Source organism: Muscardinus avellanarius (assembly GCF_963383645.1).
Source record: "Muscardinus avellanarius genome assembly, chromosome: 17".
Lineage (NCBI taxonomy): Eukaryota > Metazoa > Chordata > Mammalia > Rodentia > Gliridae > Muscardinus > Muscardinus avellanarius.
In genome coordinates, this window is record NC_137803.1 from 56,871,858 (window position 1) to 56,899,175 (window position 27,318).

At 43.1% G+C, this 27,318-nt stretch overlaps 1 protein-coding gene across 1 annotated transcript in view; it reads left to right on the forward strand.

The window, feature by feature from the left end:
* Positions 1–301: 301 nt before the first annotated feature.
* The window catches only part of YES1 (YES proto-oncogene 1, Src family tyrosine kinase), a gene marked incomplete at its 3' end in the record, with an annotated part of 28,287 nt that continues 1,270 nt past the window's right edge, over positions 302–27,318 (forward strand). The window contains exons 1-10 of the mRNA XM_080714826.1: positions 302–569; positions 8,174–8,273; positions 10,910–11,008; positions 12,445–12,548; positions 12,623–12,772; positions 14,590–14,745; positions 14,909–15,088; positions 19,837–19,913; positions 22,986–23,139; positions 25,267–25,398. Of these exons, the coding sequence (XP_080570952.1) occupies positions 305–569; positions 8,174–8,273; positions 10,910–11,008; positions 12,445–12,548; positions 12,623–12,772; positions 14,590–14,745; positions 14,909–15,088; positions 19,837–19,913; positions 22,986–23,139; positions 25,267–25,398 (1,417 nt within the window). The 5' untranslated portion in view covers positions 302–304. The remainder of the gene's footprint in view (positions 570–8,173; positions 8,274–10,909; positions 11,009–12,444; positions 12,549–12,622; positions 12,773–14,589; positions 14,746–14,908; positions 15,089–19,836; positions 19,914–22,985; positions 23,140–25,266; positions 25,399–27,318) is intronic.

Consider the following 27,318-nt stretch of genomic DNA (forward strand, 5'->3'; position numbering starts at 1 on the left):
CATGCCATTTTAAAAAAATGAATTGAATATTTTCAAATACTGTAACCTTCACCTGTTTTCTCAAAAGAATGAACCCTAAAAAACATATTTACTTAAAAGTTACTGAACGTGATATATTTGTTGCTCAATTTAAGTTTTTATAGGTATCCTAAATATATATGTAGGATCATGGGGTCTAATTTAATGTTTATTTTTGCTGGGGAGGGGGAGGAAGTTTCATTTAAAAAGTGTCATATTTTTAATTGTATTTTTGAAGTATGCCGTACGCTAACTCCTGAAAATCTTTGCCTCTATAGATTTGATAATGGGCTGCATTAAAAGCAAAGAAAACAAAAGTCCAGCTATTAAATATAGAACTGAAAGCACTCCAGAGCCGGTCAGTACAAGTGCCAGCCAGTACGGAGCGGAGCACACTGCAGCGGCAGCAGCGGCTTCAGCAAAGGGGACGTCGGCCAGTTTTAGCAGTCTTTCCATAACGCCGTTCGGTGGGTCCTCAGGGGTGACTCCTTTTGGAGGCGCATCTTCCTCCTTCGCAGTGGTGCCAAGTTCATATCCTGCTGGTCTAACAGGTGAGACATAGTGGACAATTACGCTTGTCTGGTTGAGAGTGCCTTGGGCAATACATATTTAAGGTCAGTCTGCTAAGAAAAATACCTGACTCAATGACTGAAAAAATCGTATGGGCCGGGCATGGTGGTACCTGTTGTAATCCCGGTACTTGGAAGCTGAGACAGGAGGATCACAGGTTCACAGCCAGCCTCAGCTACTTAGTGAGGCCCTCTACAACTTAGTGAGATTCTGCTTCAAAATAAAGAATAAAACATAGGGCTAGGGGTATAACTCAGAGGTAGATTGTTTCTGGGCTCGATTCCCAGTAACTAACACACACACACACACACACACACACACACACACACACACACACACACATTGGGAAAAATTAAAGTCTCTAACATAAAAGTTATAGTCTTAATGGATATGGTTCTGGGAAACTTGTTCATAATCTGATGCTAATTTTGTATTCCTGGGTTATAACATTGTTTCATTAACTCATTATTCAAATAGTTATTAAGTACCTACTATGTGGCTGGCACTGGGAATATAAAGATTAAAAATGCACACCTGTAATCTCAGTACTTGGGAAGTTGAGACAGGATGACTGCAGGTTCAAGGCCAACCTCAGCAGTTTAGGTTCAGCAGTTTAGTGAGACCCTGTTTCCAAACAAAGAATAAAATAGGGCTGGGGTGTAGCTCAGGTAGAATGCCCCTGGGGTCAATCTCCAGTCGCAACAACAAAAAATTGTACATCCCCAGAGTGCACACCTGTAATCCCACTACTTGGGAAGCTGAGACAGGAGGATCACAGGCTCAAGGACAGCCTCAGCAACAGGGCAAGATGTGCAGCAACCTAGTAAGGGCCTGTTTTAAAACAATAGTAATTTGCCGGGTGTGGTGGCGCACGCTTGTAATCCCAACATTCGGAGGCTGAGACCGGAGGATTCACGGACAGCCTCAGCTACTTAGTGAGGCCCTCTGCAACTCAGTGAGATCCAAAATAAAGAATAAAAAATAGGGCAGGGGGTGTATGTAGCTTGGAGGTCGAATGCCCTGGGTTCCATCCCCAGACCCCCCCCCAAATAAAACAATAATAATTTTTGGGGGGGGGGGTACTGGGAGTGTAACCCAGAGGTAGAATGCCCCTGCTGAGTTCAGTTCCCAGTTTTAATATATATATATATATATATATATATATATATATATTCCATCTTCAAAAATTGTAAAACCTCTCAGGTCTGTAAATTGCTAGCTAGTACTAAGGCATTGTGGTAGTTAATCATATGGCAGCATGATAATGATAATACAGTGTTTCTATCAGACACTACTGATTTTATTTATTTGTTTGTTTGTTTGTTTGTTTGTTTGGTACTGGGAGTGGAACCCAGGGGCCTTCTACCTCTGGGCTATATACCCCAGACCTATATTATATTTTATTTGGAAACAGGGTCTCAGTAAGTTTCTGAGAGCCTCACTAAACTGCTGAGGCTGGCTTTGAACCTGCGTGATTCTCCTATCTCCGCTTCCCAAGTACTGGGATTATAAGCATGTGCCACCATGCCCGGTGATACTACTGATTTTAAAAAGAAAAATTTATGCCGGGCGTGGTGGCGCACGCTTGTAATCCCTGCGCTTGGGAGGCAGAGACAGGAAGATCGCGCAGGTTCGAATCCAGCCACACGCGCTGGTTTAGGAGACCCTGTTTCCAAATAAAAATGTAAAAATAGGTCTGGGAGTGTAGCCCGGAGGTAGAAGGGCTTCCAGGAACCCCAGTACCACGAAAAAAAAAAAAAAAAAAAATTAGAGGCTCAATTTAAATGTTTTTTTCCCCTCCATAGTCATAGATTGTATAAGTAGGAAACCTTGAAATTGATGTTTTATTCCAAACTCCATTTATTACATTATCAGATTTTCTCACAAAACAGCAAGAATTGGTAGTTGACAGCCTTTCATGGAGACAGTATGTTCAGAAAAGTAGATTTTAAAAATGTTAAGCTGGGAATGGTGGCACAAGCCTGTAATCCCAGCATTTAGGAGGCTGAGACCAAAGGATTGTGGTTCGCAGACAGCCTCAGCTATTTAGTGAACCCTCTACAACTTAGTGAGACCCTGTTTCAAAAATAAAGAACAACAACAACAAAAAAAAAATAGGGCAGGGGGTATAGCTTGGAGGTCAAATGCCCCTGGGTTCCATCCCCAAACCCACACACACAAAAAAAAAGTTAAAAAGAGCCGGGCAAGGGGCACACTGTTGTAACCCCAGTACTGATGGGCTGAGACAGGAAGGTCTGCAGGTTCAAAGGCAGCCATTGGCAGTTTAGCAAGGTTCTCAGCAATCAATGAGACCCTGTTTCCAAATAAGGAATAAAATCGGGCTGGAGGTTTAGCTTGGAGATAGTATGCCTTTGGGTTCAGTTCCTAGTGTCACAAAAAACAAAAACAGCTGGGCATGGTGGCGCACGCTTGTAATCCCAGCATTCTGGAGGCTGAGACCAGAGGATCGCAGTTTTCAGACAGCCTCAGCTACTTAATGAGGCCCCCTGCAACTTAGTGAGACCCTGTTTCAAAATAAAGAATAAAACATAGGGCAGGAGGTGTAGCTCAGGGATCAGATGCCTCTGGATTCCATCCCCTGACCCGCAAAAAACAAACAAACAAGAAACATTAAAGAGAGGAAAAAGAGCTCTTTGGTGAAGGCCCGTGTCAGCATGCTTTTCCATCGGCGTCACGAAGCAGAGCCGGCTCAGGGCTCCTGGTGCTGTAGTTCCGGGACGTAAGCGGGGACCTGGGTTTCTTTCGTGTGGCTCTTGGAGTATCCGCATTACCCTTATCCGTAAACAGCTGCCAGCACTCAGTGGAGTGATGCATGTCCTTAGTAACAGCTAAGGGAATGATGTTTCCCCTGGAATCATGGACTGCAAGCTTGCCTCAGTCTGCTTACCTGCACCATTAGCAGTGGCCTGCGAGCAGGTGTGGTGGCGCACGCTTGGAATCCCAGCATTTGGAGGCTGAAACAGGAGGATCATTGTTCTCAGACAGGCTCAGCTACTTAATGAGGCCCTTTGCAACTCAATAAGACCCTGTTTCAAAATAAAAGAATAAAAAAATAGGATTAGGGACGTATCTTTGAGGTAAAATGCCCTGTATTCAATCCCTAGTACCACCAAAAAAAAAAAAAAAACAGTAGCCTGCAGACTGCCACCCACTGACCCTGTCAGACAGCATTGGAGACTCACTTGCGATCCCCCTCTAGCCTCCCAGCTCTGAGTACTTTGGTAATCTCTGGCTGTGGTCGATTTCTCAGTCATTAGCAAAAGATGAGATTGTTTTCTGTTTTCAAGCTGTGTGTCTGGGAAAGATAGTGCTCCAAATAAATGTTGATAAAGACATACTTTAGTTACCTGAAACGATTTCCTTATGTGAAATACTCCATTCAGGTGTTTATTAACTGATACAGAAAGAGGAGAGCAGAGCCCTGATGGCATTTACGTTCTGATGAGGACTAACACGTGGCGAGGCCCTGCGGCTGATCAGGAAGAGTCGCCTCAGGAAGGAATTGCTTGAAGCCATACTTGATTGCGGAGATGCCCTGTTTACACAGCTGGGTAGAGCTTTCTAGGGAGAAGAGCTGATAAACACAAAGTTGTGGAAGTTTTGATGATTAGTAAAAGAGCAAAGTGGGGGGTTGTGTGATGTGAGATTGAAGAACTAGGCAGGACGTGGTCACGAGGGCTTCAGAGACTCACGAGGAGTTCGGGGACTTCTAAGCTGAAAAGAAGCTACTGTAGAGGTTTAAGTAAAGGAGTGTGCATGGTTGAATGCCTTTTAAAAAAACAACCTGGCAGTTCTGTGGAGAATGGGTGGTAGAGAAGCACGATACAGAAGCAGGGGAGGAGGTTAGTACCCATAGACCCAGCGAGAGAGAAAGAAAATACTGTAGAGATAGAACTGATGGTACTAGCAATAGACGTGGATTGGGGACCTGACTAGACAGTAGTACCATTTCCTTATGATTTGGAAAATACAGGTTAGAAAGGAAAATAAGTTTTGTTTTTGTTTTTGTTTATTTTGCGGGTCTGGGATGGAACCCAGGGGCATTCAGCCACCGAGCTACACCTCTGCCCTATTATTTTTATTCTTTATTTTGAAACAGGGTCCCACTAAGTTGCGGAGGGCCTCACTAAGTAGCTGAGGCTGGCCATGAACTGTGATCTTCTGGTCTCAGCCTCCCGAATGCTGAGAGTACAAGCGTGCGCCACCACGCCTGGCTAAGGGGAAAATAAGTTTTAGATGGTTATTAGGTATTTAATAGAAATGTCAAATAGGCAGTTGGTACATGACTAAAACTTAGGAGGAACGCCAAATTGAATGAGCTAATACTGTGTGTTTATGTATTCTTACCTTTGGTTTTCTGTTGTCTTGTGTTTAGAGACAGCAGGTTGTGTGTGTGTGTGTGTGTGTGTGTGTGTGTGTGTGTGTGTGTGTGTGTGTGTGTGTGTTGCTGGGGATGGAACCCAGGGGCTTTCTACCTCTGGGCTACACTCCTTATACTTTATTTGGAAACAGGGCTTCACTAAGTTGCTGAGTCTGGCTTCCAACCTGCATGATCCTCCAATCTTAGGCTGCCAAGTACTGGGATTACAAGTGTGCACCAACACGCCCGGCGAGACTGCAGGTTTTATACTGCTCTCTACGTTTCACAGTATTTACTTTGTTTTTGTTTTGTTTTGTTTTGTTTTGTTTGCAGTACTGGGGATTAACCCAGGAGCATTCTACTTCCATACTACACCCCAGCCTTATTTGTTTATTTGTTTGTTTGCTTGTTTGTTAGTGGTGCTGTGGTTCCTGGAAGCCCTTCTACCTCCAGGCTACACTTTCAGACCTATTTTATATTTTTATTTGGAAACAGGGTCTCTTAAGCCAGCGCGGCTAGCTTCGAACCTGTGCGATCCTCCTGTCTCCGCCTCCCAAGCTCCGGGATTACAAGCGTGCGCCACCATGCCTGGCTGGCTTGTTTGTTTGTTTGTTTGTTTATTTATTTTGGTGGTACTGAGGTTCCTGGAAACCCTTCTACCTCCGGGCTACACTCCCAGACCTATTTTATATTTTTATTTGGAAACAGGGTCTCTTAAGCCAGCAAGGCTGACTTCGAACCAGCACAATCCTCCTGTCTCTGCCTCCCAAGCACAGGGATTATAAGCATGCGCCACCACGCCTGGCCTTATTTTTTATTTTTATTTATTTTTTTGTGGTACTGAGGGTGGAACCCAGGGGCTTTTCTACCTCAAGGCTATACTCCCAGACCTATTTTATACTTTATTTATTTATTTATTTATTTATTTATTTATTTATTTTTTAGTGGTGGTACTGGGAATGGAACCCAGGGTCCTTCTACCTCCTGGCTACACTCCCAGACCTATTTTTTAATATTTTTTATTTGGAAACAGGATCTCTTAAGCCAGTGGAGGCTGGCTTTGAACCTGTGCAATCCTCCTGTCTCAGCCTCCCAAGGGCTGGGATTACAAACGTGCACCACCCTGGCTTCTTTTTTTTTTCTTCTTCTTCTTCTTTTTTTTTTTCAGTACTAGGGATTGAACCCAGGTGCATTCTACCTTCAAGTTACACCCCCAGCTCTATATTTTATTCTTTTTATTTTGAAGCAAGGCCTCACTAAGTAGCCTAGGCTGGCCACAAACCTACAATCCTCCTGTCTCAGCTTCCCAAGTATTGGGATTACAACTGGGCGCCACCAGGCCCAGCTTTTTCTTCTTTTTTTTTTTGGTGTGTGTGTGTGTTGGGGGGTACTGGGGTTTCTGGAAGCCCTTCTACCTCTGGGCTACACTCCCAGGCATATATAATATATATCTTTTTTTTTTTTTTTAAACGATCTCTTGAGCCAGCGAGACTGGCTTCAAACCTGCGTGATCCTCCTGTCTCCCAAGTGTGTGCCTCCATGCCCTGCTTATTCTTCTTTTTTGAAACAGGGTCTCACTAAGTTGTAGAGGACCTCACTAAGTAGCTGAGGCTGGCCATGAACCTGCGATCGTCCTGCCTCAGCCTCCCAGGTACTGTGTTACAGGTGTGTGTCACCATGCTCAGCTCTTCTTACTTTGTACCTCAATAAAACTTAGGGAGTCTTACTACTTGCCCCCCCCCCTTTTTTGCCATTCTTTAAAACTATTGATGGATGGGCTGAGCATGGTTATGCATACCTGTAGTCCTAGTACTTTGAACACTTGAAAGGAGGATCGCGGGTTGGAGGTCAGCCTCCCAATTTAGCAAGACCCTATTTCAAAAAAGGAGAGTCTGGGATGTAGATCAGAAGTTGAATGCCATTGGGTTTAATAAAAAATTAACAGATAAGTAAAATATATTGATGAATAGTTATAAACTCATCATTGAGTTTTGACAAGTCAGTGGAATTATATTGAGTAGCACATACATGTATTGAAACGTTTGGGTGTAGCTCACTGGTAGAGTGTTTTCCTAGCTTGTATGTTGCCCTGGGCTTGATCCCTTGCATAGCAAAAAAATAAAAGAAAAGAAAATTTTTAAAAAATGGTCATTGTAATTAATAACAGTGTATTGTTGTCTTAAATTTTTGCTAAGAGTATATTGTTTTTCTTACTACAAAAAATGATATACATGAGGCAGTGCATAATTAACTTAATTTAGCCATTCCATAATGCATACAATACTTCAAAACATTGTGTTATACATGATAAATATATACGATTCAAAAAAAGAATTATGTATTATGGGGTTTTTAACCAGATACCTGCTTTAAAAAGTTTTCAACACTGGAATGTCATGTATTTTACCTACATCTATTCTATTGTTGTTTGTTTGGTTGCACATAATAGTTCTGGCTGTTCAGTATGCTCATCACATTACAAAATATGACAGCTATTTTTGGAATTTATGCTTATTCATATAAGTTACACCATTTAATTTCTAAGACAAACATTTTTAGTTTTAAATATATAATGAATGTTCTTACTAAAACCCTAATGAAGCCGGGGGTGGTATATGTATATAATTCCAGTATTTAGGGGGTTGAGACAAGAGGATCGCAGGTTCACAGCTAGCCTCAGCTACTTAGACCCTGTTTCAAAATAAAAAATAAAAATTGGGCTGGGTGTATAGCACGGAGGTAGAATGCCCCTGGGTTCAATTCCTAGTACCCCCCCACCCCCCGAATAAAATAAAATAATAAAGCCCTAATGCTTACCGTTAATGGTTATCACCTATTTTTTATAGGAAGCTGGAAAGACTAATACCAAAAGTTTAAAGTGCTCATTAGTACTTTTCTTTCCAGATAAATGATTTGAAATTTGACGGTTTTTTTCAAGCCAGAGATATTGCTTCTAAAGTCAAAATTAAGTTTGTTTTTTCCAAGTCTATAGAACTTTGCATTTGTAGAGGACAGTGGTTCCGTGGAAGGTCTTAAGGAGCGTCTTATTAACTTAAACTCCAGTGCCCCAAGCCCCAACTTCTAAAATGAAATTCTGAACAGTAGGGAGAGAATTGTCTGCAGTTCTTTGCTGGTCAGTAGGTCTTTATTTCTCTTTAGCTAATTCATCTGTATAGTTTACCGTGGTCTTTTTCTCTTTGCTAGGTGGCGTTACTGTGTTTGTGGCCTTATATGATTATGAAGCTAGAACCACAGAAGACCTTTCGTTTAAGAAGGGCGAACGATTTCAAATCATCAACAATACGTAAGTGTTGTGAGTGTTCTGTGAGGGAAATATGGATAGAAACTGGTCTTTACGTTGAGTGTAGGGTGGGCCTCTGTCCCTGGGCTGGGTGATGAGTTTGGCCTCTTGAGACACATGACATCCTACTCCTGCTGTGGGCAGAAGTTACCACTTACACAGACTGTGTTGCTGCGGCTGAGCCATAAACAGTAGAAGAGCTTTAAAAATGAAGAGCAGACTGGGCTTGGTGGTGCGCGCCTGCAATCCCAGTACTTGGAAGGCCGAGACAGGAGGATTGCGGGTTCGAACCAATCTCAGCAACTTAGACTCGAGCAACTTAGCAAGACCATGTTTCAAGAGACAAAATAAAAGTTCTTGGGGTGTAGCCAAAGGGTATTTGTGTGTGTTATTGGGTTCACTCCCCAGTACCACACACAAAGAGTTACTTAGGGGGCATATACAAGTCTATTACTTTTCAAAATCTTTTTTTGCAAATCTGGGGATTCAACTGCCAAGCTACACCCCCTGACCTGTTTTGAAACAGGGTCTCACTAAGTTGCGGAGGGTCTCACTAAGTAGCTGAGGTTACAGTCAGTTTTTTCTTCCATCTTTGTTTCCAGCTGCTAACCAGTTAATGTTCTGCAGCATAAAACATGATCATGTCTCTGTTCAAAAGGCCTGCAGTAGCTACTAGTTGCTCTGGAGGTACAAGAAGCTGTGCGCTCCCCACCCCAACCCCGCTCCCCGCTGCCAGCCGAGCACTGCAGTCTCCTCCTTCCTGCTTCCACACAGGCCCTTTACTTTCCTGGAGACTGCTTGTCTCTCCGCGTGCGGTTTTGCTTTGTTCTGGTGGGAGAGAGAGAGAGAGGGAGAGAGAGGGAGAGGGAGGGAGAGGGAGAGGGAGAGGGAGAGGGAGAGGGAGTTGCCAGGGATTGGACCGACACCCCAACCCTCCTTTCTTTCCTTTATCTAACCCTGATTATCTTTCAAAATACAGTTCATATGTCTTTTCTCGCTGATGGCCTCTTCGTGTTCTGCCTGGCTCAGCCCCCACACCCTGCTGTAGTGAGCCGCCTCTTAGGGCGAGCATGGTGGTGTGCACCTGTAACAACAGTACAGGACACGCTGACATGGGAGGGTTGCATTTGAGGACAGCAGCAACTTAGTGAGCCCCTCAGCAATTTAGCAAGACTGTTAAAAAGGGCTGGGGATGTAGCTCGGGAGTAAAGCATGTCTGGTTTCAGTCACTAGTATCCCCCTACACACACACACACACACACAGGAATGGGACTCTTAGGTGGTCACAAAGCATCCTGTGGGAACTCGAGTCATGGTCTCATCGCTGTAATGTGGCGTTTGGCTTGCCATTCTCTCAGACCAAAGTCACCAGCGGCTGTTTGTCAGTGTCTGGAGATGACTGGTTCTCACAGTCATGGTGCCAGCAGTCGTCTCCAGTAGCAAATCTCATATACACCACCTTTGAGAGGCTAATACTGTTTGTTCTTACTAATTTTGGAAAAATCAAGGCTTGTATGTTATAAAGCACAATGTAGTTCTCAAATATAAGTTTTTGTGTGTGTGTTATTTGGATTGAACCCAGGGCCATTCTACCTCTGAGCTCCATCCCCAGCCCTATCTTATTTTTATTCTGAAATAGGGTCTCTAGGTTGATGAGAATCTCGCTACTTGCTGAGGCTGTCTTGAGCCTGCAATCCTCCTGTCTCAGCCTCCCAAGTACTTAGAATTTAATTTTACTGGGAAATTTTTAGATAACATTTCTATAAGTACACATTATTCTAGAAATTCAGTTTTTAATTGTTACTGTGCATTAACTGTTTTGTTTTAGAAGTGCTAGGGCCTCGTGATTTTTTTCCCTAGGATGACTAAAAAAGAATATTAAAATTTCATGTACTGTTAAAAAAAAAAATTTAACAACAAAAAGGTATGAACTACTGATACATCTACAACATGGATTAACATTGAAAAAAATATGCTAAATACAAGAAGCCGTATCAGTTGTTCCATATATATGAGATGCTCCCAATAGGCATAGCTATAGAGACAGGCAGTGGGTTAGCAGCTGCCGAGTGGGGTGGGAGTGGGGCTAGTAGGAAGGGGAGATGGGGTCACAGCTATTGGGTTAGGGTCTCCTTTGAGGGTGATAAAAATGTTCCAAAATGTGTTTCTGTGATAGCTGTATACGTCTGTGACTATAGTTAGAAATACTGAATTGTATACTTTAAATGGGAGAGTATTACAATATTCAAATTATATTAGGCTATTACAAAAATTCAGTCAAAAATGAATAATTTGAAAGATTTTTCTCCAAAATTACTTTATTCAGTATAGCTTATTGTCTTAGATTGAAAGAATCATGAAAAGATTGAATAACTAAAATTCGAGTGTGTGTTATTTGGGGGCTTTTGTTGTTGTTGATGTGGAGAAATCCACCATTGTGCTTTCACTTGGTCTTGGTTCCCTTAATTCATGTAACTTGTTATTAAATATTGTTCCTTTGCGTTTAATTCTTGATCAAGTGAATGCAGAAATAAAAAAATGGAAGTGGCTCTCATTTGCTTCAGACAAGAAAAGAGTAGAATATACTGTACGTCGGGCAGGGCTGTACCTTGTGGTGATTGTGGTTTTGTGTCTTACAGGGAAGGAGACTGGTGGGAAGCGAGATCGATCGCCACAGGAAAGAGCGGCTACATCCCCAGCAACTACGTGGCGCCCGCCGACTCCATCCAGGCTGAAGAGTGCGCGGAGCTTCATGTTTTATTAATTGTTTTGATTTTAAAAATGTTTTAGTGTACATCTACTTAACCACAAGTTTACACACACAATTACATACCAGTCTTAATACAGCTAATGTATCGTATTAATAGATATTACTTGAGAATTAATAATTAATGTCATAGTGTCCACTTAGGAGTAAAGTGCATCTGCATTAATCACACTGGTTATGCCCAGTCAGTCTTAGTCTGTGTGTGTGTCTGTGTGTGTGTCTGTCTCTGTCTCTCTCTCCCCCCCCCTCTCTCTCTTCCACTTTTTTTTTAATTGTAACAACCTTTCCCTGGTCCTTCACTTCAGACGTGCACTTGTGTTCGTGTGGCAGCAGTGTTTATCTGACCGAGGCGCCTGGCGTGGTTGCGTAGCCCCTCCTCGTCCCTAGGCAGCGCGCCCAGTGCTTAGGGGAAGGTTGAGCCCGTGGCCGTTGTCGGTCTGTTCAAGGCAAAATCAAACGTGCATGGATCACACGCATACACACAGAGAAAAAGGAAGACACGTGCACACGCCGTACAGTGAGGGTGGGAGGGAGGGAGGGAGGGAGATTTTAGCAACCGGGGAACCTGGCTTTAGATCTACAGGCACGCGATGTTCTGTTTTAAAATGTTAAGTCGGTTTTGGTACGTGTGACCTTTTAGGTCAAACTAGTTTATCCGAGATCCATAAACACTACTTCGTTTTCATATTACAGCACTTAAAGTTCCGTGCGTATCGTAGCTGCTCTGTCCGTGTTGTCTTATTTATGTATATTTGTCTTAATCTGTGACGTTACTTTTGTTTCTTTTGTCTGTCCCCCTTGCCCTGTGACTCGTTTTCACTCACTCGGCGTTGCGGTCAGTCCCGCGCTCCTCTTGGTCGAGCGCCTGTCCTCCTCTCACCGTGGCAGGCGAGCCCGCTGTCCAGAGCGGCCTCTGCGGCCCCGGCTCACACTGGTCTCCCGCCGCCGGCGGACGGCCTTTCTGTTCTTGCTGTCTTTTCTTCCCTGCCAGCTTGAGTTCCAGAGGCACATTGAGTAGTCGATCCAGGGGAGCACTAGCGAGCACACTAAGAATAGTACTTGGAATATTTCTGTTTAATGAGTATAAATGTATAGCCGGGCGTGGTGCTGCCCACCTGGAATCCCAGTACTTGGGAGGCTAAGACAGGAGGATCACAGGTTTGAGGCCAGCCCAGCAACTTAGCGAGACCCTGTTTCAAAATCAAAATGAAAAGGGCTGGCGGCATAGCTCAGAGGTGGAAGGCCTCTGGGTTCGGTAAATCCAGATGGGTGTGTTTTACTGTATTGCAGGTCATGGCCTGCAGCCGCTCTGCCATCCTCCATCCCATCCCATTCTTACTGATACTCGTGTATAATTTTTCTGGCCCTCACACCTTTCTAACTCAAAGCACCGTTAATCTTTTCCAGATGGTATTTTGGCAAAATGGGGAGAAAAGATGCTGAAAGATTACTTCTGAATCCTGGGAATCAGCGAGGCATATTCTTAGTAAGAGAAAGTGAAACTACTAAAGGTATGCGAATCATCAGCGGCTGTGTACAATCTCCTTAGCATTCTGAGAAAGTTACGAGTGTGCGTCTCTTCCAGGTGCTTATTCCCTCTCTATCCGTGACTGGGATGAAGTGAGGGGTGACAATGTGAAACACTACAAAATTAGGAAACTTGACAACGGTGGGTACTACATCACAACCAGAGCGCCATTTGACACGCTGCAGAAGCTGGTGAAACACTACACAGGTAGGTAAAAACAATATCCTGGGATTGGGCCAGGGCATTCTACCTCCGAGCCACCTCCCCCTTTTTTAAAATTGGAAACAGAGTCTCACTGAGTTGCAGAGGGTCTCACTACGTAGCTGAGGCTGGCCACAAACCTGTGATCCTCTTATCTCAGCCTCCCAAGTACTGGGATTCCAAGTGTGCACCACCACGCCCGGCTCTCTATTTTATTTTTTATTTTGAAATACATTCTCACTAAGTTGCTGAGGGCCTCTCTCTTACCTCAAGGCTGCGATCCTCCTGTCTCAGCCTCCCGTGTACTATATTATAGGTATATGCCACTACACCTGGCTCCTCGTGCTCTATTTTTTGAGGACAAAACTCAAAAGTCATCTTTCTTAAGGCTTAACACTTTTTACACACAATATGTGCGCATGGTTTGTATTTTAGTTTTAAAATGCGGAGGTGATGCTTAATATCTGAATCGGTTATTTGATAATGTGCTCGAAACCACACTGTCATTGGAATCCTATTATTTTATTGACATAATGTTTACTTTGAAGTTTCATTTCATAATGTAAAAATACCAGAATAGATTGTGAAAATATATAAGAAAATTTTTTTGTTATTGTACTAAGCAATAGGCCTTTTAATTTTTATTTTGAAACAGGTTCTCACCAAGTCACTGAGGGTCTGGTTAAGTGGCTGAGGCTGGCCTCAAACCTGTACTGTGATTACAAACCATAACAGCAAACATTTTTTGACCTTTATTAAGTAGGTAAACACTTAACATAAAAAGCTATACCAGATTACCTTCCCCTGCACAGGCTGTATCTTGTAAGCTTTCCTAAAGTATAAATTCAATGAAATTTGGTCTGAAGATGCAGTGTTTTTATCCTGGAGGAGAGGGGACGTTTCCATGGTAATTTCTTCACTGACAGCTAGTCACAAACTGAGCGCAGTCCGTCAGCAGTGTGGACGCTGGTCTCCATGTGGCCGTGCGCGGTGGCCCATGTAACTGCCGTGTTGAATGTGAGTCTGCGTGGCTGCTTGGTGTATGCCTGGTCATAGCCAGCGCCTGCAGAAGCAGGTGCACTCGGAGTTAGCTCCTTTGGTGTGGCCCTTGTTAAAATTCAGTCCCTAACTGAAATTCCTCCTCGATTTCTGGTGCCTTAAAATGAGCATGTTAGCAGAAATAACAAGGATAGTATTCTCTCTGGTAATAAATAAACCCCAGTGGCCCAACGCAGGACTCTGGAGGTGGCAGCTCTGGTTGTGAAGCTCATCGTTTCCTAACTGATGGATCTTGGGAAAGTTGCATAAGTTTCCAGACTTCCTTAATGTGAAATATTTATAAATGCTGAATTAACAGAAGAACGGGAACCTAAGTACCCACTAAATAATTACAAAATTAACAGTATTTCATTCTTTGCTTTTGATTTTGGTACTTGCAGGCAGCTTTACTTTTTTGGGGGGTACTTGGGATTGAACCCAGGGCCATTCTACCTCCAAACTACACTGCAAACCCTATTTTACCTTTTATTTTTATTTTGAAACAGGGTCTTACTAGGTTGATAAGAGAGTCTCACTGCTTGCTTACACTGCCCTCAAACCTGCCATCCTCCTGTCTTAACCTCTCAAGTGATGGGATAACAGGTGTGTGCCACCACGCCCTGTTGTAGAGAACTTGCGTTTTGTGTTTGTGGTTTTAGAGTAAAACTGACAGGACATTAGATTTTTGTTTTTCTACAATTTTAAAAACTTTTTAACACTGATATACTTTCTTTGTACCATACTTTTGTAAGCAATTAATTTTACAGTGTAGTTTATTTATCTAGAACATGCTGATGGTTTGTGCCACAAGTTAACAACTGTGTGTCCGACTGTGAAACCCCAGACTCAAGGTCTAGCAAAAGATGCCTGGGAAATTCCTCGAGAATCTTTGCGACTGGAGGTTAAACTAGGACAAGGATGTTTTGGTGAAGTATGGATGGGTAAGAAGCCTGAACTTTTGTTTTTTGTCATTCTGGGCCAGATTAAAATTTCACAATTTGTGAGAAAATACGTATCAGTACTTAAGATAACTGCTGTTCCTTGAAATTTGGTTTAAAATCTCTTGAAATACAAATTAAAATAATAAACAACATTGCTTTCAAGGAACATGGAATGGAACCACCAAAGTGGCAGTCAAAACCCTGAAGCCAGGCACCATGATGCCGGAGGCGTTCCTCCAGGAGGCGCAGGTGATGAAGAGGCTGCGGCATGACAAGCTCGTCCCGCTCTACGCCGTCGTCTCCGAAGAGCCCATCTACATCGTCACCGAGTTCATGTCCAAAGGTGTGCAGTGTGCTGCATTCCTGAAGAGTGTTGTCTGTGTTTACATCGGCATTTTTATTGTATAGTACAGTATTGTATACTGCAGTATTATACAATATGTTGCTTTATAATTATGACTTTTATGTAGACATTTGAAAAAAAGGAATGTGACACTTGAATGGAACAGTGATTAGTTCCAGTTAGTCCAGAGGATGTTACAAAGTATTGAAGGAAGTCAGTGTTGAGCCGGCTGGGGAGCCGGGCGTGGGGCGCACGCTTGTAATCCCAGCATGCGGAAGGCTGAGACCGGAGGATTGCGGACAGCCTCAGCTACTTAGTGAAGCCCTCTGCAACTCAATGAGACCCGGTTTCAAAATAAAGAATAAAAAATAGGGCTGGGGGTATAGGCCAGAGGTCAAATGCCCCTGGATTCCATCCCCAGACCCTCCAAAAAAAATAAATAAAAGGAAGCCTGTACGGTGGTGCACACCTGTAATTCTAGTATTTGGGAGTCTGAGACTAGAGGATCACAGTTCTGGCCAGTGTCAGCAACTTAGGCTCTCAGCAACTTAGTGGGACCCTGTTTCCAAATAAAAAAAATATAGGGCTGGGGTATAACCCAGTGGTAGAAGGCCCGTGGATTCTATCCCCAGTACCAGAGTGGAGTGGGGAGTGGAGCATTAAAGGAAAATCAGAGCCGGGTGTGCAAGCTTGTAATCCCAGCATTATGGAGGTTGAGACAGGGACAACCTCAGCTACATAGTGAGGTTCCTTGCAACTTAGACTATTTCAAAACAGAGAATAAGAAATCAGGCTGGGTGTGTAGCTCAGAGGTAGAATGCCCCTGGGTTCCATCCCCATTACCACAAAAAAAAAAAAAAAAAAAAAAAAGAAGAAGAAGAAGAGGAAGAAAGAAAAAGAAAATCAGGTAGGCTTATTTTAGAAGTGGGTTTCACAAAAGGAAATGGAATATCTTGGGATGTGGGGAAAAGGTTTTTATACAAATTGAATTACAATGATACAATCAGAAAGATACTTAAACAGTACTAAAGCAAAGCAATTAAAGTTAAAAAATTAGTTTTATTTTATTTTAATATAAATACAATCCCTACACTCAATACTACTGGACACTTCCTTTCTCTACTACTGTCAACTGAAATTTCTTCAATTTCCCGAACCCGTACTGAAAGGTGGGTCTTCAGTCACAGAGCTGAGGGCCAGGCTAAAGAGAAGCCCGATGCCCTTCTGCTAACCCAGGCTACCGCTGGGTTAGAAGAGGCACCAGTACCTGTTGGCTGACTTAATTTCACCCAGTTTGAATAGGATCCTTTTCTTTTTGTCTGTCTTGAAGCTGGGGATTAAACCCAGAGGCATACTACCCCTGAGTTACACCCCAGCTGTTTTACTTTTTTGTTTTGTTTTGAAACGGTCTCTCTAGATTGCTGTCTTGCTACATTGCTGAGGCTGTTCTTGAACCTGTGAACCTCCTTTCTCAACCTCCCAAGTACTGAGGTTACAGATGTGCACCACCACAGCTGGCTTTTTTTTTTTTTTTTTAATATATATACTGAGGATTGAACGTAGGGGCATTCTACCTCTGACTACACCCTCAGACATTTAGTGTGTGTGTGTGTGTGTGTATGTGTGTGTACTGCTAAGGCGTTCTACCTCCCAACTATACCCCCAGCCCTATTTTAGTTTTTATTTTGAAAAGGTCTTGTTAAGTTGCCGAGGCTAACCTTGAACCTGCAGCCCTCCTATCTCAAATTCTGAGGTACTGGGATTTCAGCTGTGTACAGCCACCACATCCAGTGAATTGGATTTATTTTTTAAATTGTTCCCTTTTTTAACTCTTTCCCCCCCCCCCCACTGGGTATCCTCTGTACTTTTTGGTTTTTTCTTTTTTTTTTTTTTAATTTTTATTGGTGCATTATATTCATATATCATATTGTGGTAAAAAAAAAATAACTTGTGTGTACAAACATGTACACATCACTGATTTAACCCTACCCAGTTCCCACCCCATTCCCTCCCCGTCCCTCCTTCCCTTGCTCGGCTTAGTGGTTGACTTCAATATGTTTAAGTACATTGTGTGTTTTAGAGATTTTCCTCTTCCCCCCTCCTTTCTCCTCCTTTAGGTTGTCTTGTTTGCTCCTCTATAGGATTTCCTTTTTCATCTAGAGTTCCTCCTATGACCCATTTCTCCCTAGCTCTCACATATTAGGAAAAGCATCTGCTTTCTTATTTTTTGTGACTGACTAATCTCACTTAGCATAATGTCCTCCAGTTCCATCCATTTCCCTGAAAATGATGTAATTGAGTTTTTTTTGATGGCTGAGTAAAATTCCATTGTGTACATATCCCACAGTTTTGTAATCCATTCATCTGTTGATGGACATCTTGGCTGGTTCCATAGTTTGGCTATGGTGAATTGTGCAGCTATGAACATAGATACACATGCATTAGTTTGGTAGTTTGGTTTCTTTTCTTTTGGTTAGATACCTAGAAGTGGTATTGCTGGATCAAATGGTAGATTTGTTCCCATTCTTCTGAGGATTCTCCATACTGTTTTCCAAAGTGGCTGCACTAATTTGCAATCCCACCAACAATGTCTTAGAGTTCCCACTTCTCCACATCCTCTTGAATCAGACTGAAGTCACTGATTTGTCTCCTTCTACCATGGTTTACCTTGGCCAGTTTGCTAGTTCCATCTAGTGGTGACAGGGACAACTACAAGCTACACATTTGCTATAGGAAATTTTTTATTTTATTTTATTTTTTTTTTTTTGTGTGTGTGTGTGTGTGTGGTGCTGGGGATGGAGGTCAGGGGCATTCTACCTTCAGGCTACACCCCCAGTCCTTTTTTTTAATTCTTTAATTTGAAGCAAGGTTTTACTGAGTTCCAAAGGGGCTCACTAAGTAGTATCTGAGGCTGTCCTTGAACCGCGATCCTCGCAATCCTCCTGTTTCTGTCTCCCGAATGCTGGGGTTACAAGCATGTACCACCACGCCCAGCTAGAAATTTTTTTCCCAAGAGTCTGAAATCAAGTGACATGTTCTGTTGATTTATAGCCAAAGCATGGCATTCTTAGGAAGGAGGTTTTTTTTTTTTTTTTTTTTTTTTTTTTTTTTTTTTTTTTTACAGCAGTCATCTGCCAAATACAGCTTTTCAAAGAGTGCACTGGAGCCAGGTGTGGCGCCAGTAATCCCAGTACCTGGGAGGCTGAGACAGGATCGCAGGTTCACAGGCAGCCTAGCAACGTGGAAAGGTCCTCAGCAACTTAGAAAGACCCTGTTTCAAAGTAAAAAATAAAATAGAACTGGAGTGTAGCTCAAAGGTAAAATGCTCCTGGATTCCATCCCCAGTACCAAAAAAAAAGTTTTTAAAAAAAGGGGGGAGGGAATGCATTGCATGAACTAGAAGAGGAGGGGGAGAGGGAGAGAGAAAGGAAGGAAATTTAAACTAGGATATTGATGGTATAAGAAATGTAAAGGAGGTGAGACTTATTAGTGATCTATTTGCTCCATGTAGTGGTTTTAAGAATTATTTAATTGGAAGGACATGTAGAATTCCGTGTTGTCAGAGCACTGTGTTAGGATTATTCCTAGGTGGGAGGTTTAGCATGTAAGATAAAAAAGTGTCTGGTTTTAAAACTCAGTAGTGAATTCCTCATTTAAGCATTCGGCTGAGCAGTCCGTCCTGTGTTACGCAGCAAGTGCACTGCCTTCTGGACTCCACGTAAGCCCACTGTTCTAGACTGTGTGTGTGTGGTGCTGGGGACCAAACTCAGGGCCTGACACATCTGAGCACGCCCCTGCCGCTGAGCCGCATCTCAGCCCCGCCCAAGAGCTTTGTTTGTGTTACTTTGTCACCTGGAATGTACTTTGCCGATCTCCTGGCCCATACACTTAGACCGATCCATTATCCATTTCATTTAGTTGTAATTTTCTTTATTCTCCTTGAATCTGGAGCAATTCCTGTGTCTTTGTCTTTCATAGCATATTTTTTTAAGAAAGCAGTCCAGCTTTATGTTTTATAAAATGTGCCTAATTTGAGTTTGGTGTTCTCTTGATTACATTCAAGCGTGCGGAATGCTCTTAACCAGCAGTAGAGAGGCGGCCTCCTAGCCTTGCGCTCTGCCCTGCTCTACCTGCTGTTGCGGAGGCTCTGCGTTCATCGGGCCAGCCTTTCCACCCTTGTTTAGATGCTTACATATACTTGTAACTACCTCAAGATGTTCCCACTTGTATGAAATTTTTATTCAGATTGACGTAAAAATGTGTATCTAATACATTTACAAGAAAATGGCTCCAATCTGATGAAGTTTTCTCTTGGGGAAAGGGAAAGGGTACATTTTCCATAATCAGAGGAAGTGTGCAAATTCCAGCCTAGTGATTTCTTCTGCAATTTTTAAGGTAATTTAGACATTTCCAAACTGCACCTAACAAGTTTTTAGGATTAGCTGAATTTGGTGGCACATGTCTGCAGTCCCAGTACTTGGAGGCTGAGAAAGAGTCACAGGTTCGAGGCCGGCCTCAGCAAGTAGTGAGGCTCATCAACCTAGCAAGACCCTGTTTCACAATGAAAGTAGAGCTAGAGTTGTAGCTCGAAGGTAGAATTCCCTTGAACTTAATCCCCAGCACACAAAAACAGAAAAGCCAAAAAGTTATGTATTATGTTGATAATTCATTTTGGGTGTAGAGGAATATTTACTTCAACCTTAATGTGGTATTTCCTTATTTTTCATGAGTATCTTTCTCTTTTTCAGGGAGCTTACTAGATTTCCTTAAGGAAGGAGATGGAAAATATTTGAAGCTTCCACAGCTGGTTGATATGGCTGCTCAGGTATTTTCATATTCATGTATCAGTTTAATTGGAAGTATCGATTTAAGATGTAGACTAAGCCGGCGTGGTGGGCACGCTTGTAATCCCAGGACTTGCAAGGCTGAGACAGGAGGGTTGCCAGTTCGCGGCCAGCTTAACTACCTAGTGAGGCCATCTGCAACTTAGTGAGACCCTATTTCAAAATACAGAATAAAAAAATAGGATCGGGGGTGTAGCTCGGAGGTAGAATGCCTGGATTCCATCTTTAGTACTGCAAAAAATAAAAAATAAAATGTAGTCTAAGCTTACCTGAAGAATAGTTTACATAGTGGAGTAATAAAATTTTAAACTAGAAACGAACTTTTGAGATAATCCAGTGTGAGCTCCTAATATTATAGAAAATATAGTATCTAAAGACCAAAGATAGATAAAATTCACATAATTTTTTTTTCTTTTCTTTTTTCTTTTTTGCACGGTATTGGAGATGGAACCCAGCAGCACTCTACCTCCAAGCTACACTGCAAGCCCTATTTTTTTTTTTTTTTAATTCTTTATTTTGAAACAGGGTCTCACTGAGTTGCAAAGGCCTCACTAAGTAGCTGAGGCTGTCCACGAACGACAATCTTCCTGTCTCAGCCTCCCAAATGCTGGGGTTACAAGCGCGCCCACCACGCCCGGCTCACATGATGTGTTGATAACAATGCCAACTATAGAGCTCCCAGTCAAGTGCTGCCCACGTCGTATGGCCATTTCTTTTTTTCTTTCTTCCTTTTTGGTACTGGAGATGGAACCCAGAGGCATTCTACCTCCAAAGTTCACCCCAACCTATTTTTATTCTTTTACATTTGAAACAGAATATCACTAAGTTACAGAGAGCTTAAGTAGCTGAGGCTGACCACTAACCTACACTCTCCTGTCTCAGCCTCCCAAGAACTGAGATTACAAATGTGCATCGCCACACCTGGCTATATTTATTAATTTTTTGTGGTGTGGGTAAACCCAGGGGCAATCTACTTTTGAGCTATACCCCCAGCTCTTCCACCCCGCCCCTCTGAAACAGAGTCTGGCTAGGTTGCTGAGGCTGTCCTTGAACCTGTAATCCTCCTGTCTCAGCCTTCTCAGTTCTGGGATTACAGGTATGGGCAATCATGCCCAGCTCGTTTATTTATTTTTGTGGTACTAAGGATTGAATCCAGGGACGTTGTACCTCTGGGCTACACACCCCAGCCTTATTAATTTTCACACATGGTCTTGCTAAATTGTTGCTGCTATCCAGTCCTCCTGTCTCCGCCTCCCAAGTAGTGGAGTTACAGGTATGTGCCACCATACCTGGCTCACATTTCCTTTTAGAAATGTTTCCACAAATATAAAGTCTATCTGTATTTGTATATCAACAGATAGATTTAAGATAACTAAAATAGGTAAGGGCTAGTCCAAAGAAATATTATGAAGTATATGCTGGTTTTTTTTTTTGTTTTGTTTTTTTTTACTGTAGTTAAAAAAAAAAAAAATGAATCAAAAGCCGGGTGTGGTGGTGCACACTTGTAATCCCAGCATTTGGGAGGCTGAGACCGGAGGATCACGGTTCGTGGACAGCCTCAGCTACTTAGTGAGACCCTGTTTCAAAATAAAGAATAAAAATATTTTGGGGGGTGTGGCTTGGAGGTCAAATGCCCCTGGGTTCCAGACCCACAAAAAAAAAAAAAAAAGGAATCAAGAAGGAAATATATAGCTAAGGATGAATCTACTTTATTGTTCTGAATTTTTGTTTTTAAAGTACAAAGTTTTAGCCAGGTGTGGTGGCACACGCTTGTAATCCCAGCATTTGGGAGGCTAAGAAAGGAGAATTGCTGTTCACAGACAGCCTCAGCTACTTAGGCCTTTTGCAACTCAGTGAGACCCTGTTTCAAAATAAAGAATAAAAAATAGGACTACAGGTGTAGCTTAGAGGTAGAGTGCCCCTGAATTCCATCCCCAGTACCGCAAAAAATAAAATAAAAAATAAAGTACAAAGTTTGGTAGGTTGTGGTGGTACACACTTGTAATCCCAGTACTTGGGAGGGTAAGATAGGATGATCACAGGTTTGAGGACAATCTCAGCTACTTAGTGAGGCCCTCTGCAATTTAGTGTGTCCCTGTTCAGAAATAAAGAATAAAAAAATAGGGCTGGAGGTGTAGCTCATGTAGCTAGGTGGTAGAATGCCCCTGGGTTTCAGTCCCAGTGCCACAAAAAAATAAGATAAATAAAAAATAAAATCGGGCTGGCAGTATAACAATAAAAGGTAGAATGCCTCTGGGTTCCATCCCAGTACCACACACACAGAAACAGTGCAGAGTTTGTATACAGATGTGTGGTAGGTGGTTTACTAACGTTTTACTAACTTCACTGGCATGCTGGCTCTCAGCTCTTACCTCTTGTGGAGTACCCACACGTGCAGAATCTGGCAACTTAGAGAAACTTCTTACCAAAACTACATGGGTAAGATAGGTGTACACCAGGCCGTGCCGGCCTTGGCCTGGCCTTGGGTAACCTGTAGCGGACGGTGAATCAGCGACCTTTCTAAAGGAGGAAAGGCCAGGCAGATATCAGCCTTAGTGGGGCATCTCTGTGTGCTCTCCACCTCCCTCTCCCTTCCCGGCCTCTTCTGCTCCCCCTTTCAAGGTGTGGAAGCCATTTGTAGTTCTCCTCGGGCCACACAGAGACTGACTGCGGGTGGCAGATTTTTGCTTTCTCTCTTTTTCCCACAATTCTGGGGTTTTGAGAGCTGAATTCAGCCTGCTTCCCTCCCCCCGGTACTGGGGAGTGAGCCCAGGGACGCTCTGTCTCTGAGCTCTACCCCAGTCCTTTTTATCGTGAGACAGGGTCTTGCCAAGTTGCTGAGTGTGGCCTCAAACCTGCAGTTCTCCTGCCTCAGCCTCCCACGTGCTGGGGCACGGGTGTATGCCACCACGCATAGTGCCTGCTTTTTCATTCCAGTGTTCTTTTCCCTGCTGTCTCCAGACTGTGCCTGTTGCTACGCCTCCTTTTAGTGTTGGCCGGGATCCCTTCTTGCTTTCCCGTGTGTCATGTTCTCTGTTTCCTTTTCTTCTCAGATTGCTGATGGCATGGCGTATATTGAAAGAATGAACTATATTCACCGAGATCTTCGGGCTGCTAATATTCTTGTAGGAGAAAACCTTGTGTGCAAAATAGCAGATTTTGGTTTAGCGAGATTAATTGAAGATAATGAATACACTGCAAGACAAGGTAAAATTACTGTTAAAAATGCTTGTAACCCATGTCCTGTGCTTCTCTTAACACTCTTGAAAAACAGGATTTTAAGGACTAGAAATTGTTTTAGGTCCCCTCAGGAGTTACAGAAACATTGATGTTATTTGTAAGATTGTATATAGTAAATGCTGCTACAGCTTTCTAATTATTTCCTCAAAGGAAGAACTTGACTTAGGTATTCTTGCATTATAAATATAGCATGTAATAGCCTCTCTACACTTTTTAACGTGACAACAAATAAATGTTTTTTATTGCTCTTTCTGAGCAAACTTGAATTGCTGAACTGCTGGCTTAGGTCAGAGGTTCTGAATCTGGGACGGCGTCCCTCCGCGCCCTGGGAGGCGGGTCACCACAGCGTGGGAAAAGCCAGGCGCTCAGAACATCCCACAGCATGCAGGCCAGCCCGACAGCAGAGGGTGAAACCCTCATCGGCCACTTTCCTTTCAACCTTTACAGTTACGCAGTTACCTCCAGCTGGAATGGCTTCCAGCGCTAACGGAATCGTGATCTGTAAAATCCGCACCCATCTTCTAAGGCTTAATGTAGCTGCTGTGTCTTTGTTGCTGTTGTGATACAGTGGAGACTGAGCCTAGGAGCACTCGGCCTCAGCCCCAGCCCCAGCCCTTTTTATTTTTTTTGTTTTTGAAACAGGATCTCACTATTGTTCAGTATACACGCTTCATGAAAGGCCTGTTTGTTGTTTGTTTTGCGGTGCTGAGGATTGAATCGAGGGCATTCTACCTCTGAGCTACACCCCAGCTCTCTTTTATTTTTTAGTTTGAAACAAGGTTGTACTGTAAGTTGTTGAGAATTCCACTAAAACTGCCGAGGCTGTCTTTAAACCTTGATCAATCCTGTCTCGGCCTCCCAAGTATTGGGATTACTGGTGTGTGCCACCACACATGGCGTCATGTTTTTATATGCCCATAATGATTAGCATAATACCTGAGCATAAAAGAAATATATTTAGAGCCGGGCGCGGTGGCGCGCTCTTATAATCCCAGCCCTTGGAAGGCTGAGACAGGAGGATCGCAGGTTCGAAGCCAGCCTCGGCTACTTAGTGAGGCTCTCAGCAACTTAGTGAGAACCTGTTTCCAAATAGAGTATAAAATAGGTCTGGGAGTGTAGCCTGGAGGTAGAAAAGCTTCTGGGTTCCACCCACGGTACCACCCAAAAAAAAAAAAAAAAAGAATACACTTATTTGAGTAAACTACCATGGCCTTTTAAAAATGGTGACACAATGAAAATATCTGGAAAGATATGAGATTATGGTTGAAAACAAGTAGCCATCAAAACCCAATAGAATATGGCTTTATCAACCCACAATTATTTACTGCTACTGAGTACCAGATTAGACTTAATAGTTACAGGTTCTATGATCCATATTTTTAGTTTACTACTACCTCTACCTCTATTTTCTTGAATTATTTTCTGTCCCTACTACCAACTTTAAAAAACATCATTGAATATCCTATAAGAAAGAAATGATTTTATTTTAATATAAATTTTTAAAATTAGCTGGGCGTGGTAGTGCACACTTGAAATCCCAGTACTTGGGAGTCTGAGACAAGAACATCACGGTTCCAGCCAGCCTCAGGTACTTAGTGAGGCCCTCTGCAACTCAGTGAAATCCTGTTTCAAAATAAAAAATAGGGCTGGGGTGTAGCTCAGAGGTAGAATGCCTCTCTGGGTTCCATCCCTAGTACCAAAAAAAGATAGTTTCTTACCATGTATCTTGTGTTATTTTATTTTATTTATTTATTTTTTTTGGTGGTACTGGAGGTGGAACCCAGAGGCTTTCTACCTCCAGGCTATACTCCCAGACCTATTTTATACTTTATTTGGAAACAGGGTCTCACTAAGTTGCTGAGAGCCTCACTAAGTAGCTGAGGCTGGCTTCGAACCTGTACGATCCTCCTGTCTCAGCCTCCCAAGCGCAGGGATTACAAGCGTGTGCCACCACGCCCGGCTTCTTGTGTTATTTTAAAAACTTAACTTCAGTACACATGTAGTAGGATATTGATAAAAGATCAGCCCTGCTATATTATTTTCACTCGGATTTTCAAAAATAAAAGGTAAGCAAGATTTCCAATATTGTTTTAGGTGCAAAATTTCCAATCAAATGGACAGCTCCCGAGGCTGCACTGTACGGCCGATTTACAATAAAGTCTGACGTGTGGTCGTTTGGCATCCTGCAGACAGAACTGGTAACCAAAGGCAGAGTGCCGTATCCAGGTAAGCTCACGCTCTCCAGCTCGTGGTCGTCCTGTCAGTGACTCTAACAGGAGTTGGGTTAGGAACAGAACTATAGCGGGGAGCATGAGCTCTGCGTCCTCCATCCCCACTCCCATTCTTTCTTTGGTACTGATGAGTGAGAGCCATGGTCCTTGAGGCAGAGCTGACACGGAGGCATCCTGCACCCCTCAGCTTTCTTCCCTGGTGTGTTTCCCAAGAGGATGTGTGTGTGTAGGGAATTAAACCCAGGGACACTCTACCTCCAAGCCACACCTCCAGCCCTATTTTATTTTTATTTTTCAAACAAGATCTCACTAGCTTGATGAGAGTCTCACTACTTGCTGAGGCTGGTTTTGAACCTGCAATCCTCCTGTCTCGGGCTCCCATGTAGTGGGATTACAGGTGTACACCACAACACCCAGCAGAAGCATGTCTCAGACACCTTACCTTTCCCAGTAATTGTGATTGGTGTGCTTTTGTAATATATATTTGCCCTCTTTTCCTTATTAGACTATTTTTTACATAAAGTTTATCTGTCATTATTAAAGAAGAAAAATAAAAATCCAGGCATGGTGTCGCACGCTTGCAATCCCAGCATTTGGGAGGCTGAGACAGGAGGATCGCGGTTCGCGGATCACGGTTCGCGGACAGCCTCAGCTACTGAGGCCCTTTGCAACTCAGTGAGACCTTCTTTCAAAATAAAGAATAAAAATTAGGACTGAGGTTGTCGCTCGGAGGTAGAATGTCCCTGGGTTCCATCCCCAGTACCACACAAAAAAGAAGAAAAAGAAAAATACTTTCCTCTCGAAAATAAGATTTTTTTCCAAAACTAAGATTTATGTAGCATCTGGAGGCAAAGGGAAATTTTAGCTCACTTACAATTCAGATACAATTAAACATCCTTTAAGTCTATTATATTCAAACTTTTCAACTGAATCATCCTGATAGCTGAGGAGAATGAAAGCATATAAAATCCAGCCTCAGGAAACACTGCTGTGCTGATCTCCCGAGTTCTGCATGTTGCAGGCTATTTCCGCAGTAGCCTCCACCTGAGATCTAATGTCACGTTATCACCACATCCCCTGTTACCTGCTGACACTCTCCATTCCAGGTCTTCTCACTCTAGTGACTCCCCTCCCCTCTCCAGTGAGCCTGCACGCCCCTAGACTCACCTTAGCGCTGGTCAGTGTTGCCTGCTCTCTTCTAGCTTGAACCTCTCCACTCGGTGATCTTGACATCACTGCAACTGTATCCTGTGCTCAGTCTAATGGACCCTTCTGTCACCTGCATCTCTGCAGGCCTCTTTCCCTAACCTAGCAATTTCTTGACACTGCTAGGATCTCTTTTTTTCGGTACTGGGATTGGAACCCAGGGACATTTGACCTCTGAGCTACACCCCCAGCCCTATTTTTTATTCTTTATTTTGAAACAGGATTTCACTAAATTACAGAGGGCCTAAGTAGCTGAGGCTGGCTGCGAACCAGCAATCCTCCTGTCTCAGCCTCCCAAGTACTGGGATTACAAGCGTGCACCACCACACCTGGCTTCACTGCCAAGATGACTCTACCTCCTTTGCCCTTTGCCTGCCTTCAAAGCCTCTTGTGAAACCGGCCCTCGGGTGCCATGGTCGGGTGCATAGTCACTCGTCTTCCTTGCGTTTACACTAGTCTTGGCCTTTCTCTCATCTCATCCAGTGTTTGGCAAAATTACACTAGCCGGGTAAGGTGATGCATGCTTATGATCCCAGACCTTGAGAGGCTGAGACAGGAGAAATGCAGGTTTGAGGACAGCCTCAGCAGTGTATCAAGGCTCAGTAACCTAGTGAGACCCTGTTTCAAAACAAAAAATTAACAACCTGGCTTGGTGGCCCACACTAGTTAGTAATGCCAGTACTTGGGAGGCTGAGACAGGAGGATAGCA